Raw genomic sequence first — 17,302 nt, forward strand, 5'->3', positions numbered from 1 at the left:
TGGAAGGACTCGAAAGGACTCGAAACAGAAACGGCAGGACTTGGGACTTAACTTGACACTTTTCAGTCTTGACTTGGATTCGACTCGGACTTTGCCTATTTTGACTTGAGACTTGATTCGGACTTGAGTGCAAAGACTTGAGACTTGCTTGTGACTTGCAAAGCAATGACTTGGTCCCACCTCTGGGAGAAGGTCAGCCTATTAACAGCATATCTGCTGCTAACACAACAATTTCGCAAATATGGGATCAATATATAGTACAAATTTATTTTATTTATCAGGCAAAGGGAAGTTCAGCACAAAGGCATGGAAACGTTAATCGAAGCTGCTCTCGGCTAATTTTGGCTAACTCCATTTTGTCATGTCAAAATAAACATGTCAGTTTATGATAATGAATTTAAGTACAATTGCATCTTTAAGCATGAGCAGAATAAGTTTCACCAACCTTCTACCCAACACCAAACACTTAATATTTTTATACCCAGCATGTGTTTGTGGAGGTTTCAACAAGGCAGTAGGTAGGTCTACAGCTGACAAGATGATTGACACAGTTGTCAAACAGACCGCAAGGTGCTGCAGACTGAATTATTTTGAGAGATGCCAATTTCAGTAGTTAAAAACACTAAATGTAATCAGTGGACGCTCGTTTATATACTGTTAAGAAACAATTAAAAAAACCAAACAACCTAGGCTTTTTTTAGCGATTGCATCCGAAAAGAAAGGGTTTACTGCAATAAAAGTACAGTAAAAAATGAGAAGTTTGTCATTATTGTTCTCTCTTCCATCTCCTGCGTCACTCCTCCAGAAGACAGTTTCTGGTGGACACAGAATCTGAGCCTATCACACATTCTGCCTCATCGATTTTCGGTCAAGGATGAAAGCCTTGGAAAGGGCTGCTCTTTCATACTGGGGGGATTATCCCAAAAGACACATCAATCAGATTTCAAAAGCCAATCTGATTTATTTACTGCCTTTTCAAGAGCATCACAATCCCAAACCAGTGTCTCATTTTCTCTCTGCCCTGGTTTTTCCTGTTTTACCTTCACAGCTCACTCTATCATACGGAGTTCACTCCCCTCTCCGAAAGTCTGTTTTGACACTGGATGGAGAGGAGCCATCATCATCATCATCATCATCATCTGATGTCCATTAAAAGTGAAGTGGCATTGATTTAATACTGGTTCTTGGTTCCAGAGTTTCTGCCTAAAGCCTTTAAGCCCTAATTCAAAGGTCCAGGCCGCAGAGTCTACTCTCTGGAAGTTTAATGAAAATTAAATTACCTATTTGCTCTCATTAAATTTTTAAAGGAAGAACAAAAGAGAAGTCAAATGGAAAGAGAGCAAAGAGCAGTGGTTTAAAGAAGATCACAGTTAAGACTGGCGGGAAGTTTACTTTCCCATCTTTATCGGGGTTCGATGGCGTCACAGTAACCAAAAGAAAAAACTGAGCTAACATTGAGCCATTTCTGGGCTAGCATCTTTGCTAAATGGAAGGTTTCTATTAGTTTCTATTATTCTAGTTTAGTTCCAGTATTAATTTACCTTAATCACCATGCTCTGAAAATATACTATCTATCAACTGGAATAAAAACAAACACACAAACCTCACAAGTCAGCCACAATTTATGTCTGAGTTTGGGAAACACTGGGAAGTCTTTCTTTTCTGGTGACCCATATTTTAAAAGTCACAAAACTTTGTGACCCAAGTCAATAGACATTATTTGTAAACTCCTGGGAAACATGATGCGAGATGACCCAAAAAAACAAACTCTTGCGCCCCACCTGAGGGTCACGACCTAGTCTTTTGAAAACCTAAACTGTCCAAACCAGATGTTTGCAAATAAAATAAACACCCAGTAAGCTGGATCAGTCAGCGGCTACCACAAGTGCATCGAAGCCAGATGAGATAACATTTGGATATTGGAGAAGCAATTACTTAATTTTACCATCAATCTACATGAGGTTTGGGAAGAGAAGTAGGAAGAGTGATCCTCCTTGATGTATGATTTCATTCCTGGCAAATCAACATGTTCATGGGTATTTGCCCTTGCCAGTGTATGAACGTTCAATTGTGTAAATGCAAAACTGGAATGTAAAACACATGGACTGGTCACCAGACTAGAAAAGCGATCATTTGGATGGCTGTCGCCGAAGCAGCACTTAAAAAAAGCCTCTTCACTAGACGTGAAAAGCCAAGCATGTCAACTTTCAAACTTCCAAACTCCCGAGGATCAACAACGTGTACCTGCTCTAAAATGTGAAGATTTGCAGTCTCCTAGGACAAACCTGGGATGACTTAATGTTATGACAGCAAAACAGCAGGGAAATTAATGAGGATCACTGTGTCGGTTCTAAGAGAGACAGAAATGATGCTATGGAAACGAAAACCCGCGTCCTTTAAGTGACATGAAGAAAGTGAGAGTCAGGTTACTGTGAGAAGAGAAAACAGTGAATCTCAGGAGAACAAACAGAAGGAACCACTACAATAACACTTGACTTTACTGCATTGGATTTTTAAAGGGATTCAGTGAAAGATTTACAGGATGTCAGTCTGAGAGTGTTCTACAGCTTTTTTTTTTTTTTTCCAGTTTCCTGTTTCACTGCTGATAAACTTTATAGCCTGACTCTTTACTGGTAATGAAACTACAGTGTTACCTCTCTATATCGCGGTTCTCCTTTCGCTCCTTTAGTACATTGCAGATTTTTTTTAATCTAATCTCACGAAATATAGCAAAAAAATATGTAGATTTACATTTTGAAATTGAAACTTTGTTTACTTAGAAGAGATTGTACGCAGCATACTATTGGCTAATCGAGCATGAGCTTCTGTTCCTCACTCTGATTGGCTCATGCATCGCAGCATCTCTCAGCGTCTTCCCTTGTCTGTCGGCCACTCTCTCGTTCACTTTGCACTCTGTGTCGCCATTTTACAACTCTTCTGTGCATATAATTGTGTGTTAATATATATATATATAAATATACATATATATATATATATATATGTATATATATATATATATGTAAATAATATAATATCTCGCGATTTGTCTCATTTCACAGTGGGTCTTGGTACGCAACTACCGCGATAGGAGAGGGATCACTGTACACTGTGAGAGTCATTCATTCATTTCTTATACGTTTGTGTCGATTTACACATGAAAATGACATCATGGATTAGGAGGTGAAGAGCAAGGAGATAAGTGTGGGTGTGGAATGAGTTAAAAAGAGCCAGTACAGACCTAGAGTTCGGTTACCATAAGCAGCACCGGGCCATCGAGAGACTGGACTGGAGGGACTCTGATCACCTGCAGTGGTATGGTCATTAAAAGAAATGTAGGAAAAAGAAAATGATTGGAAGGGAAAAGAGAAGAGAGGAAAAAGACATCAATGTTGATAGAGATGACCCACCACCAAAGTGTAGAAAAAAAAAAACCCTCAAAGCATCAAGCGATACCAGGAACTAGGAACCGTACCAATAGTCAAACTCAAGCTGTGTTGATTGCTTGGTCCCAATTAAAATGTTCTGGAGACTTTACTTTAAAAAAAAAACATATCAGGAATCACACCTTAAAAACACTTCAAATGTTTACTGGTACCATACGTTCCTGGTATTCTTGCAGTTAAAACACAGATGAGGTTTAACAGCGTCACCAGAATACATCTGAAAATGAACATGCATTGAAGAAAATCCCAAAAATGTTACATGGAAAGTGAAAAAAATGTATGCGTGAAATCCCTTTTTAAATGCGACGTAAATAAAAGTGCATGTAAATGCGTGTCATAAACAGTGAGAAAATGTACTTCAGTTTTACTAATTGACTTCATTCAAAAAGAATCCAGTCAATATCCCTTCACTTTTTTCTTTCAAAGAAAATCTGGCAGTGTTTCAGAACAATGGATCATTCAGACTCTGGTAGTAACAGAATAAAGTCTAAAAGGTGTTTTATTGTAAAAAAAATTGAATGAACCTTCAATGATGTATTACCATTCTGCCTTAACAGCTAATAACGGCCGTCCAGTCCTTGGTACAAAAAAGGGTTGTTGTTAACTATTCCACTATGTATGATATAAAAAAGAGACATTTACATCCCTGCAATAAAGTCAACACATCACATGCACAAGGACTGAAAGATCTGATGTGTCAAAACTAGAAGCTCACTTACGAAATATTGCTCAAATCTGGGCTAATCCACTCGCTCTGTAATTCCGCTTGCCTCTAAATTCCTTATCAATCCTGATTTATTTTTTTCTCCTTGTCCACAGCCAGTGCGGAGATACCAGCACCTGTGGCTCCTGCGCACAACTCTGACCTGAATATCAATGGACAAGGCGAGTACAGAATTTTTCATCACTAACGCAGCAGAATAGAACCTGTTCCAGCAGGATTAGACACTGCAGCTGGTGTGGCTCGGTGAGAAAAACTGAAAGACTGAAGAGTGGAAAAACAAAACCACTTCAACAGTCTGACTTCACTAAGACCATTGTGTGAAACTCCTTTCCCCCTGCACTACGTTAGAGCGTTCCAAAACCGTCTTCTTTACAACTTCTTAATGAGGCTAACTTCTGGCACTGTCAAGCCGTGTGAGAAAATGCTGACCACTCTCTCCAGAACACATTCTTCAGTGCACTAAAAAAATGATATAGTAATCTATTTATGGAATGTTATGGGACAAACTTTGTATGCACCGAAACTCTAGAAGGCTTGGTGATAAGATGAGGACATTTTTTTTTTTTTTACAAAATGGAGAAATGAAGAGTGAAGAATTGAGGTGCTCAGTGATTCAACAGGGCTACTCCACTTTCTCTGGCATCAGTCAACTCCAGCATCGGAATAGTGAGATGGGTTCAATCAAGAATCAGATAAAATACTAGAAGAGGTTTTCATTTCTCCATTAATCATGGCTTGTCTTAACGGTCCCACTGAAATGGACTGGAACACGATGACAACCTGCCCTTAGGGACACTCCTGATGCTAAGTTGTTTTTATATTTCAAAAGACCAATTACAATTTTAGTTCAGTTTGACTCTTTAGACCAGGGGTGTCAAACTCATTTTTACCAGGGGGCCACATCCGTTATACAGTTCCTCTTGAAGAAGTTACAAATATTTTTCATTGATTTATCGGGTCAAGAAACTCTGCTGCATGGACTTTGCAGACAAAATGACTTAGCGGGCTGCATTTGGCCCCCGGGCCTTGAGTTTGACACATGTCTCTGTCTCCGAGACCTCTCTTGAATGTTTGCAACTTACCGTTGCGTGGTGTTCGTTTTCTTCGATCTCTAAAAGCTGCTCCGGACTGTAGAGCCTCCATCAGACTGTCCATCACACCTGTTTCATCTCCCTCTGTAAAAACAAAAAAAAAAAACACAAAAACAAATTAACCATGTGTTTAATTATACACAACCTTGGATCTATTAGCTCTAGAAAGCTGAAACACAAATCAAATTGATCCAATTTTACAAATGAGGACTCGTGCCAATGATGTTGTCAGACTGTACAATTGAACAAAAACATCTGCATGTAAGTCAAGAAATAGCACATTATGAATCCGATACAGGCGTACCCAGTTTACGACGTCCTCGACCTACGTGGTTTCATGGTTACGTCACCCATAAATTCATTAAGAAAGTCTCGTACCATCATTCCGATGAACGGCCTTACAACACAGGAACTAGTTGGTACTAAGTGGAATGACTGACTATAGCGTCACGTGATGCTATACGCCGACGACAACGTTGTTTACATTAGTTGGTTGTACACCACACAGATTGTGTTAGATTTGTTTGTGTTGTTTCTTCGGGAACTTTTTGCCCTTCATTATGGCTCCCAGGCGTAAATCAGACTCTTGTGATGTTTCTTTGTCCTAGATTAGGCTGTTACCACTGTGTTAGCGTAGGTGAGTGACATAGGTACTTATGTACAGTATGTGCGTTTCGACTTCAAAATTAGAGTTACGTTGTGCCGTAGTCGAGGACCCCCTGTCTAGCTAAAACAAGATAAAGGTTAACCTTAATTAGTTACAAATAAAACAGTAACAAAACTGGCAAAAAAAAAAAAAAAATAGCTTAAACTTAGCCCAAGGAAATTACACAGAAAAAAGTTTGTTTTCTTCAATGTAACATCATTATCCTCTCGGATGAAAGCAGTTCAAGTTCTACAGAGAAACACTATTAGACAAATCTATAATCGTAGCAGTAAAAAAGCCTTTCAGAAATGGGCGCATAGACCTTTTCGTCTCATCTCTTGGTAAACAGCTCAGGAGGAGGACAGGAACGAGAAGGCGGAGAATATACTGGGAGTTCAGCTCCAAACATCCTGAGGATGAAAGTCTCCACTGATGGTCATCGACATATATTCTCTCTGTGGCTAACACAGGGGAGCTAAGTGCTCTTTACAAAGATTTAGTGTGGAGCTGCTCAATACTGTGCAGCTTTATCATTGTTCAGTCAATGACACCGGTTTTTAGGGCTCGCAGGGATAACATTGCCCCCCCGGACTACCATTCCAGTTGTCCACGAGAGTGAAGAGAAACCGGTGGGTGACGGACATGGGGCCCCAAAAAGTGAGACCGGTTGAGGTCAGTGTGCAGCTTTAGCAGCTTCACATTCACTGGTAACTGGTTTTAAAAATAAGCCCTGAGCTCCTCTATGTGGGTCATCTATCTTTACAGCCCAGTACTAATGAGTCAGAGGGGGCAGACTTTTTATCACTGTAATCCAGAAGAGACATTATTTTAAAGCAAGATCATTAGGGTGACTTATTGTGGAGCCGCTGACTCGAACATCAATTCTTTAGCATATGAGAGGGAACCAGCTTCTCCCAAATGTTTTTATTTTTTATTTTTTTATTCTCTACTTAGAGCTGCAACAGGACAGGGACTTTTCAGAAACTATGAAGTACAACGCAGGGGTAATTTTGTGTGGATGTCACGGGAAGATTGGACCAAGTACCACAGGGTAAAAAAAGACACATACAGTCAAACAGTACTAGCTCAGGTTAGACAAATTTTTTAAACAGCAAATAAAGCCAGGGGGTGAGGGTTGAGACACAATACCTGGAAACTTTTTGTGAAAACAAAATCAGGATGATACAGGCTAAGAGTAACCATAAATCAAGCCTTGTGTACCCTAACTGGTCTCCATTTCTTGCTGAGAGGCACTTTGAACCAAAGGATCTGTTAGGAGGTTTGTGTCTTTGGGAAAAATTCCCAATGCAATCAGCCTTAATTAAAGCGGCTTTATCTGGAAAACAAAGCAGAAAGCACCGGTGCTTATCTATGAAGTGCAGCTCTACACCTCACGCGGCATCAGCGGCAGCAGCGACAGGATCATTGGTTCAGATGCCTTAGTTTAGCAAGGCCACAAACAGAGGAAGGGTTGAGTTAGCGCAGGGACGGGTTTGTTAGCATAAATGAGGACGAAATACAAAGTAGAGCAAGTAAGAGCAGCTTGGATATGATGAAGTGTTTAAGCAACAAAGTTCAGACAAGACGGTCGAGATTTGGAAATGAAAGACAAAATCAGTTCCGCTAGCACAAAGTTAGCCACAACTATTATAATATTACGGAAAGAGTTACGAAAAGGTTAAGTATTTGTCAAAAAATTTAGCCAACCAAATGTGTTCATAAAAACGCATTAAAAGTTCTCTAAAAGAGAAAAAGAACAGCGCACAATTAAACGTAACTTTTAGAATTAGCTAACACAAGCTAGCACAAAGTTACAACGTATGAGGTAGTAGATATGATATGATCCGTGTTTGTCACTCAGATCTTTATCTGCTCCTCTTTCTCCTCAGTATGTAGGTTATGGAGGACAGCATGTGTGTGTGTCTGTGTGTGTGTCCATGTGTGTGACAGAAGGTGGAACTGTTAAGTGGCAGCTAAACATTTATCTAACAGCAGCTTGGTGGTGGAACCAGTGGCAGCTCCTTCTTCACTCGGTTCTTCGAGGAGAGCGAGGCATCACAAGGGGCACCTGACACTTTGATCAATTTGTCCTACTTGTTCCTCAACTCCAGAACCATTCATCATGTGGAACACGAAGGGGGCTCTGAGCCCCGTCTGCTCCGGGGGTTCGCGGAGAAGAACCGACGAAAAAGAATGGTGAAAACAAGTCCCCCAGTCACTTCTCACGGAGCGCAATTAGCTGAGTCCTACTGGACCGGGACTGAGACTGGAGGAGACCGATCGGACCTGGACCACAAAGCAGGATACAAACTACTGCAAAATGGGTACAGGTACAGTACATTACTACGCTTGGATTTATTCATTACAATTAGGGGCCGACCTTTATCTACACTTTGCTACATTTTGGCTTAGATACTGTCAGTACTCCGTAGGCTCTTTGACCTAAAAGTACTGTATGTAGTGTGTCTTTAGAGCAGTGGTTCTCAGTTATTTTCTGTCCTCTTTGGGTACAGAAATGTTTCTGTCCACCCTCTGAATTTAAATATTATTGAGGATCTGATATTTATTATCTGTACAAACCACTGTATGATTTGCTGCCACCTAGTGATTGGAGGCTTGTTATCACTTAAGCATTACAGCAGTGGTACACTTATGTCCAGCCATGCCATATTCTATTGGAAGTCCCTCATGCCACCCCAGGGGGTCCCACCCCACTAGTTAAGACGTACTGCTTTTTTACAGACTAAAAGTGTCCTTTGAAAAAAAAAAAAAAAAAAAAAAAAAAATTTTTGCACTCAGCTTTCTTCAACATAGCTAAAGTTTCTCAGTGGAAGTAATATCTAACAAACTTTGCTTAAAATGGTGTTATTATATTTATTAAGGCTATCAAGCAAGTCTAGACAGCTCTACGGCCTGAATGTAAGTTTTAGACAATGATGGATTCAAGCTATTTGTGTGGTTTTTTTAATATATTTATTTATATTTTTCACCTTAATATTGCCTTTTTGGAATTTTTCAGCAGACTTTCAAAACATTAGAGTTTTCTCTTTTACACCAAGCTTTGTTTGTACTTCAATGCGATACTCTTTCAACCCCATTCTTTTCATTTAAACACCTTGTAGTTTTTTTTTTAATAAAATATTTTTTTAAATATTTTTTTACATGGAGAGGACAGGATGGTGCACAAAGACAGCCACAGAGTTGACGTGAGAACCAACTAAAAAGTCTCTGTTTCTCAGAGTTTGTGTGTATTAAGTCTGGAGGCTGAGTGTGAGGCGTCACACACTGACTTCTCCATCGATCCGCTGCTGTTTTCTTCTTGTTTTGGTTGTTTTTTTTTTTTTGTTTTTTTTTTTTCTCTCTTCTCTCTCCGGTACACGACATACAGGAGATGACAGATAGCAAATTGAATTTATGAGCAGCCTGTTGTTGCTGCTGCTTATAGAAATGGCAGGTCTTTGGTCTCAGAGAGAAAACAACAAAAACAAAAGAGATGAGATGAGAAAAAAAAAAAAAAAAAAAAACCACAGCGTACTTCACTCAAACACAGGCAGCCTTCTCTGCTCGGTCGTAAAGTAAAACATACTATGACACAATTTTGGGCTAATCATGTTTTTTTTTTTTTTTTTTTTTTTTAGCCTTATTTTCCACTGCACTGGTAAAGCTTTTGAGATGTTTATGCCGATTTTGACTGCTGTAAAAATAACGTGGTCTAAATAAACATTTTTAACAATGTTTATATCCCAGTGTAAATATTTCTTGTTCCGTTTCTGTCTCAGTGATGAACAGGGTTTTTAACAAAAGACCTGTGACTCTGTCTTCTTTTTTTTTTTTTTAAGAGCATGATTAATTAATTATTTTCAAATGAAAAATGATTGTTATGAATGTTAATCAAGATGTATTATATGAAAGAAAATCAGTAATTATTTCTCTTTTACAAAAGAAAAATCTTGCCTTTATGTTAGCAATTGATCAATAAGGAATATTTAGGAAATCATTTCGATTCTCCCTTGTGATACCCTGTATGTCATCATTGGAAAACATAAAACAAAAAAAAAAAAACTGAAAATTTGGTGTTTAATCAATAAAATCAGACATGTTAATTATTATAATTATTACAGTAAACAACCTTTTTCCCTTTATACTTCGTCATTTCTTACTCCATTTTCGCTCAATATTTCCCTTAAAAAAAAAAACCATTTTCGCTCAATATTTCCCTTAAAAGAAACCCCCAAATTATTCTGTAAGAGGAGTCAGAGGCACAGCGACAGTAATCACTTCTGTTGGTAAACACCCGGCAGCACTGACGAAGGCACGGACAGAGGCAGGTTTATCTGAGGCTGCGTTCACATGCTCACACTCCCTGTGCATGTTTCAGAAATAATTAAATGTCAGAGGTTCTCGAAGCGTCAAGTATGCAGGAAGGTGTTTTACACCCATATGTGTGGCTTTGCTTCACTGCTCGCTCTTAATAATCCACTCCAGCAAATGCTTTACTGCACTCACACCAACTCTGCTCACTGTCTCCCCTCATATTTACTTACTTCAGTCTAAATTCAGTGAATTTGGAAAAATAATTGGAATAATGAATTATTTGCAATCGTTATTTTAGTTTCTTTCAGAAAGAAACACAGAGTTAATTATCTCGCCCACACGTATGAAAGGTAACATTCTAAATGCTAAACGTAGCCAAGATGCTGGCAAAAAAAAAAAAAAAAAATGCTTGAAGTAAAGTAATGCTAGCAAATAGACAGCTAAACTCCAGCTCTAAAATCAAGAAAAAAGACTTGAAAAAAGAAAACAAAAGGACAGAACGTGTTCTTCCTTTGTGTCACTGCTGCTGCTGCTGCTGCAGATTGTTCTGTGAGTACATTTGAGCCCATCTGTTTCCCCGCACAAAGTCACCTGTGCAATTAACCTGCACCATTAGCTGTGAGCATGGGGCCTCTGCGGCGGGAAGGGGGGTCACGGGGACAGGCTGCGTTAGGTTCAGGTGAAAGGAAAGGATTAAAGAAAAAAGAACTTTTGTTTTGGTTTGGTTTGATATTTCCTACACTCACATGAGTATTGTTTCCTTCCTTCTTCCATAATATGGCTATGGATTAGCATGGATGTCAGGAAGTGCTAAATGTTTGTAAAAAAAAAAAAAGATTTGTCCTAACCCGCTAGGACAAAATGAAATAGTCAACTCCCAAGGAAAAACGAGATCAAGCTAAAAGTTAGCACAAAACTAACTCTGAAGTTAGTCAAAAAATGAAAGAAAAAAAAAGGAAAAACCTTTACATAGATATCTTGAGAAACCTTTGGTCTGCCCCTCATCATTATGTATGGACTACTACTACTAGGCCTAGCGTAGCCTTGTAGCACAAAAGTGTTAAATATTAGCCAGAAATGTGTTTATATGGACTACTACTACTAGGCCTAGTGTAGCCTTGTAGCACAAAAGTGTTAAATATTAGCCAGAAATGTGTTTATATGGGCTACTACTTCTAGGCCTAGCGTAGCCTTGTAGGACAAAAGTGTTAAATATTAGCCAGAAATGTGTTTATATGGACTACTACTACTAGGCCTAGCGTAGCCTTGTAGCACAAAAAAGTTAAATATTAGTCAGAAATGTGTTATCTTTTGCAAAACTGTATGAGCAAGACCCAACAGAATGACAGCAAAACTGAAACACAAATAGCCCCAAAACTAAATTTACCAAATTAAAAACAAACACTTTACCCAAAATATTAGCCAAGAATTGATAATAATGTTTACTGTGTAACGTGCGCCAGAATTAGTAGAATGTTAATGAGGAAAAGGAAAGAAATATGAGGGGAAAAAAAACAGCTCAAAGCAGTTCGGAATTTGTTGTAATTTTCCAATCCTTCCTTTATTTATTGTCTTCGTCCTCCTACACAGGAGTTAAACCTGATCTACCTGTGTTACTCTGCGCGCCCCGTCCTGTTCCTGCTCTGCTGTCTGGCTTTTATCACAGTCACCTTTTAGCCCCGAACTCCCTCCCTCCCCGCAGCAGCAGCAGCCTATGAGACCCCTGCAGACACAGAGCATTACCGCCACACAGAAGGTGGAGAACAACAGAAACCCAGAGGATAGCAGCGGTTCAACTGTTCCTCGTCTACATTTTTTTTTTTTTTTTTACCACTCCCTACAAAATCCACATCTCCCTAAATGACTGAGGGCTGAACATTGGCACAGATGGTTTACGGACACTAAACACTCTGTGTCTGGGTCAGATACCAAAAGAGCCCAGGGCGAAATGACCTTCAAATGTCTGGATTTGACTTTCAAATTCTCATCATGCGGCCTGTTATTGCCTTCTTACATTTCGTTCATTATCTTTAGCGAAAACCTGGGTGAAAAATGTGCAACCACTCCATAGCCACGGCCTCTCCTGTGAAGGTCATTTTATATGCATAAGTGTTGCCGGGGTTATAAATTAGAGGGTAGCGTACTGAGAGGCGGGATTATTTTAACTAAACATTTGTCTGAAAAATAGCCTAGCTCGGTCTAAATGTTAGGTTAGCCATAACAAATTGCCCAAAGGGAAGTAACAATCACCCAAGAGACAATTCAAACGTACTGCGAAATAGCAGATATTTTGACAAAAGGTCATTATAGCGCTAGCTCGATTGTTTTAAAACCCAGGTAAAACTGGGTTTTAACACTATGAACCAAAATAGCTTAAATGGAATCTGTAGAAAAAAAAAAATGGACAGACCAAATATAAAATGGCTAGCTATCTGTCCTCTAGCGAGTAAAGAAAGCAGATAGTTAGCTTACATTAAACATCAGAAACAGGTTGGTAATAAAATTTGGTAATAAATAAATGCTAACTGGAAATTGCCATAAGTAACTAACTTTGTTTGTTCGTGTTCAGGAGAAAGAAAGTAGGGAAAAATACAATGACACGGTTTGATTAGCCAAATACAGTGGAACCCTGGTTGTCGAACGCCTCCCTTTTCGAACAATTCACGGTCCACGAACAAACTTTTTAACTCAAATTTCCCGAGTTGTCATACCATAACTTCGGTGTTAACTCGAACAAAAGACAATACCACGCAAGCAACAAGTGATCGCCGAGTGACTGAGCGTGTGGCGTCAGTCTTGCCTCAGCCAGCACTCGGGATAAACGTGCTAAGAACTGTTTCGCTGGTATTCGTCGCACTAAGCTATTGCTTCTATTTTTTTCTTTATTCTATAAATCACTATGGGACCTAAAAAGGCTAGTGAGAGTGGAAAGGCTAGAACAACAATAAAAGTGAAGAAAGATTTTATGAAAGCACGAGAATGGCGCCAGTGTTTCAGATCTGGCTTTACGGTATGGGTTAGGAAAGTCGTCGATTTGTACCATCATTAAGAACAAGGAAGCAATAAAAGAAGCTAAGGTTGCCAAAGGAGTGACTGTGATCACCAAGCAAAGATCTCAGACATTAGAAGAAGTGAGAAAGTTGATACTACTGATGGATGATTGGATCAACGAGAAGCAGTCGGTTGGAGACAATGCGTCTCACCAGACGCAATTGCGCAATCACGTCTCCTCAACACCGGTAAGGATGAATAAAATTGCCTTTCCTATTTATAGCTTTATTCTTTATTCAGCTGTGTTTATCTTTTTTGGTTAGATCTAATGATTTTCATTGGTTTCGTGTTTCGTGAGAGGAAACGCAATCATCCGGCGTCCAGGAATGGATTCATCCATTTTACATTGATTCCTATGGGGGGAAATTATTTTTGCCCCCAGTTTTCGTTAGTTTCCAAACTTTTCGGTTCACGAACAGTCTTGAGGAACGAGTTTTGTTTGAAAACTGAGGTTCCACTGCAACATCCAACAAAAAGTAATCAAAGAAAAAAGTTCTCTTAACATACCTTCAAGTTAGCGACAAAATTAGCCCAAAAAGTTGAAAGTTGGCCATTGACAAACTAAAAGGTTGAGAACACATCTTAGGGGGTGGAAAAAAAAAAATCACACATTGTGTCTCTTTGTGTGTGCTTTTAAATTTGTGTGTTTATTGGTCCCCTCTAGGAAAAAAAAAAAAAAAACAACTCTCAAGATTTAAAAGAAGGAAGAGAAGGTCATAAAAAAGACAGATTATCTTCCAGATTAATGGGGAGAGTTCTACAGTAACAACTTGATGAGCAAAGCCACTCATGTGCTTCCTATAACACGATTAGGGAACGCTCCTACAACCCTCCATTCCAATGGGAATCACCATCTATCCACTACTCTCCCACAGCTGAGGACCCTGCATGGCGCCAGGGTCAATGCCAGACTGAAACAAGGAGGAATGTCGAGCCAGGGTGGAATGTTTCTGAAGATATGAAAACAGAAGCCTTTTTCAGACTTAACCATCCTCTCATAATAAAAATATTTTCTGCAAAAAAAAAAAAAAAAAAAAAAATCTATATCGACTATACCAAAAATGTTATAAACAGTAATAATTCAACATAAAGCTTAGTCAGAAAATAGCTACAATCAAGAAACAACTAAAGCAATGAAGTCTGATTTAGCCAACGAGCTAAAGACTAGCCCCAAAAAGGCTAAAGGGCGCCCTAAAAATATGTGACAGAGAAACTAATCTGATATCGAACGCTGATCAACGGAGATGTCCTGACTGTTTTTTATATTGTAAAGGACACGTGTTTGGAAGTTTGGTTGTGGATGAGTCAAAGATGAAAGTGGATTTTTTTTTTTTTTTGCTGAACTGATTTACATTCAGTGGTGGTGGAGGGGAGAAAAAAAAAAAGCCTGCCATGCCCCGAATATGTGGATACATGAATAAATAAACACACAAAAACAAAAATAAACCCTCCATCTGGATGATGCTGCAAAGAGTCAGGAGAGAGGGTGAGGACAGAGATGCGGGTGTGCGTGTGTCTGTGAGTTTAAAAATAACAAAATATTTACCCATAATATCTTAACTATGTGACAGTATATTGTACTTTATATTATAATAATAAAATAATATGGAGGAAAATGCCAAAAGATTGCTAAATATTAATAATAACTTTCTGTCCAACACTAAGGAAACGTACAATGTGGTTCCTCTGGCAATCGAACCCAGGACCCTCTGCTCTCTGTTTGCAAACAAGGTCCTGGGTTCTTAGATTCAATTGAAAAATGGAAGATATTATGTTAAAAAATGAGGATAATTGCCCCAAGCAAGCTAAGAGTTAGCATAACCATCACTTAGAATTATCCAAAGAGTTAGAAAAAGAAAACCTCAAATATCTTGGTATCAAACGTGCGATAATAGTCAAAACATTAGGTAAAGGAACTACCGGAGGCAGTGGTGGCTCAGCGGTTAAGGAAGCGGACTTGGGTCCGAAAGGTTTCGGGCTCAGAGTTAGCATAAAAGCCAGCTCTAATTGTAGTGCAGTATAGTGCAATATATATATATATATATAAAGCCTATATTGCACTCTAATTGTGCAATATATATATATATATATGTATATATATATATAAAGCCTATGTTGCACTCTAATTGTAGTGCAGTATAGTGCAATATATATATATATATATAAAGCCTATATTGCACTCTAATTGTGCAATATATATATATATATATGTATATATATATATAAAGCCTATGTTGCACTCTAATTGTAGTGCAGTATAGTGCAATATATATATATATATATAAAGCCTATATTGCACTCTAATTGTGCAATATATATATATATATATGTATATATATATATAAAGCCTATGTTGCACTCTAATTGTAGTGCAGTATAGTGCAATATATATATATATATATAAAGCCTATATTGCACTCTAATTGTGCAATATATATATATATATATGTATATATATATATAAAGCCTATGTTGCACTCTAATTGTAGTGCAGTATAGTGCAATATATATATATATATATAAAGCCTATATTGCACTCTAATTGTGCAATATATATATATATATATGTATATATATATATAAAGCCTATGTTGCACTCTAATTGTAGTGCAGTATAGTGCAATATATATATATATATATAAAGCCTATATTGCACTCTAATTGTGCAATATATATATATATATATGTATATATATATATAAAGCCTATGTTGCACTCTAATTGTAGTGCAGTATAGTGCAATATATATATATATATATAAAGCCTATATTGCACTCTAATTGTGCAATATATATATATATATATGTATATATATATATAAAGCCTATGTTGCACTCTAATTGTAGTGCAGTATAGTGCAATATATATATATATATATAAAGCCTATATTGCACTCTAATTGTGCAATATATATATATATATATGTATATATATATATAAAGCCTATGTTGCACTCTAATTGTAGTGCAGTATAGTGCAATATATATATATATATATAAAGCCTATATTGCACTCTAATTGTGCAATATATATATATATATATGTATATATATATATAAAGCCTATGTTGCACTCTAATTGTAGTGCAGTATAGTGCAATATATATATATATATATAAAGCCTATATTGCACTCTAATTGTGCAATATATATATATATATATGTATATATATATATAAAGCCTATGTTGCACTCTAATTGTAGTGCAGTATAGTGCAATATATATATATATATATAAAGCCTATATTGCACTCTAATCGTGCATTTATTGTTAACTTCTTTGGCATACTGATGGCTACTAACCATCAGCTGTACTTATGGACAATTCTTGGCCTACTCATATCCGCCTCTGGATTAACATTTAGTCATTGTTGCAATATTTTTGCTAGCTTTCAGCTGTTGCGCCAAATATATACTTCCCCTCAAACAAACAAACAAACATGTCCTACATAGAAAAACAACGTCGGCGTGTGAGCTACCAAAAATGACCTTCTACTGCTATTGAAATTCTAACAGCCAACTTTTGGGTGAGGTCTTTGAGACAGTTTCAGCTTGAATCCTCACTAACTTCCCTGTCAACCCGCCTGCCAATGAGGTTCGATTCTCTAACGAACAGTAAAGCATATGAAGATACAGGCTGATGATGGTCTGCCTGCTGGGCATTGCTGCCTGACCCACGTCCGCCCGGTGCCTTGGTGCAAGCTTGCTCTTCTGAACACCAGTGTCACTAGTGGTGCACCTTACATCAAGGGTGATTTTTTTTGGTATGATCAAGGCATGGGGATTAGGGCCGGGGCAGAGGAATCGTTGGGGTCATCCTTATACTTCATCTTCAGGTAGAGGGTTCTGGGGTAAGGGATGGGGTATATTACTGGATTATGTCTTTTTAGGATTAGCTGATTGTTTCTGATCATTTGTACTATCTTACTCTAAGACACATCTTCAGTAGAGGACCTTGGGGTCATCGAGTGTTTCGGTCATTATCACTAGACACTCTCCCCCCTAGGAAGGCCCCGCTGGGGTTGATCATGCCC

The 17,302-nt window shown here is 38.2% G+C and overlaps 1 protein-coding gene across 1 annotated transcript in view; it reads right to left on the reverse strand.

Moving 5' to 3' along the window:
* The window catches only part of diaph2 (diaphanous-related formin 2), a 443,473-nt gene that overhangs the window by 44,827 nt on the left and 381,344 nt on the right, over positions 1-17,302 (reverse strand). The window contains exons 28-29 of the mRNA XM_025063481.1: positions 5,250-5,342; positions 3,239-3,304 (exon numbers count right to left, since the gene is read on the reverse strand). Of these exons, the coding sequence (XP_024919249.1) occupies positions 3,239-3,304; positions 5,250-5,342 (159 nt within the window). The remainder of the gene's footprint in view (positions 1-3,238; positions 3,305-5,249; positions 5,343-17,302) is intronic.

This window comes from Cynoglossus semilaevis, chromosome 15 (assembly GCF_000523025.1).
Source record: "Cynoglossus semilaevis isolate Cse_v1.0 chromosome 15, Cse_v1.0, whole genome shotgun sequence".
NCBI lineage: Eukaryota > Metazoa > Chordata > Actinopteri > Pleuronectiformes > Cynoglossidae > Cynoglossus > Cynoglossus semilaevis.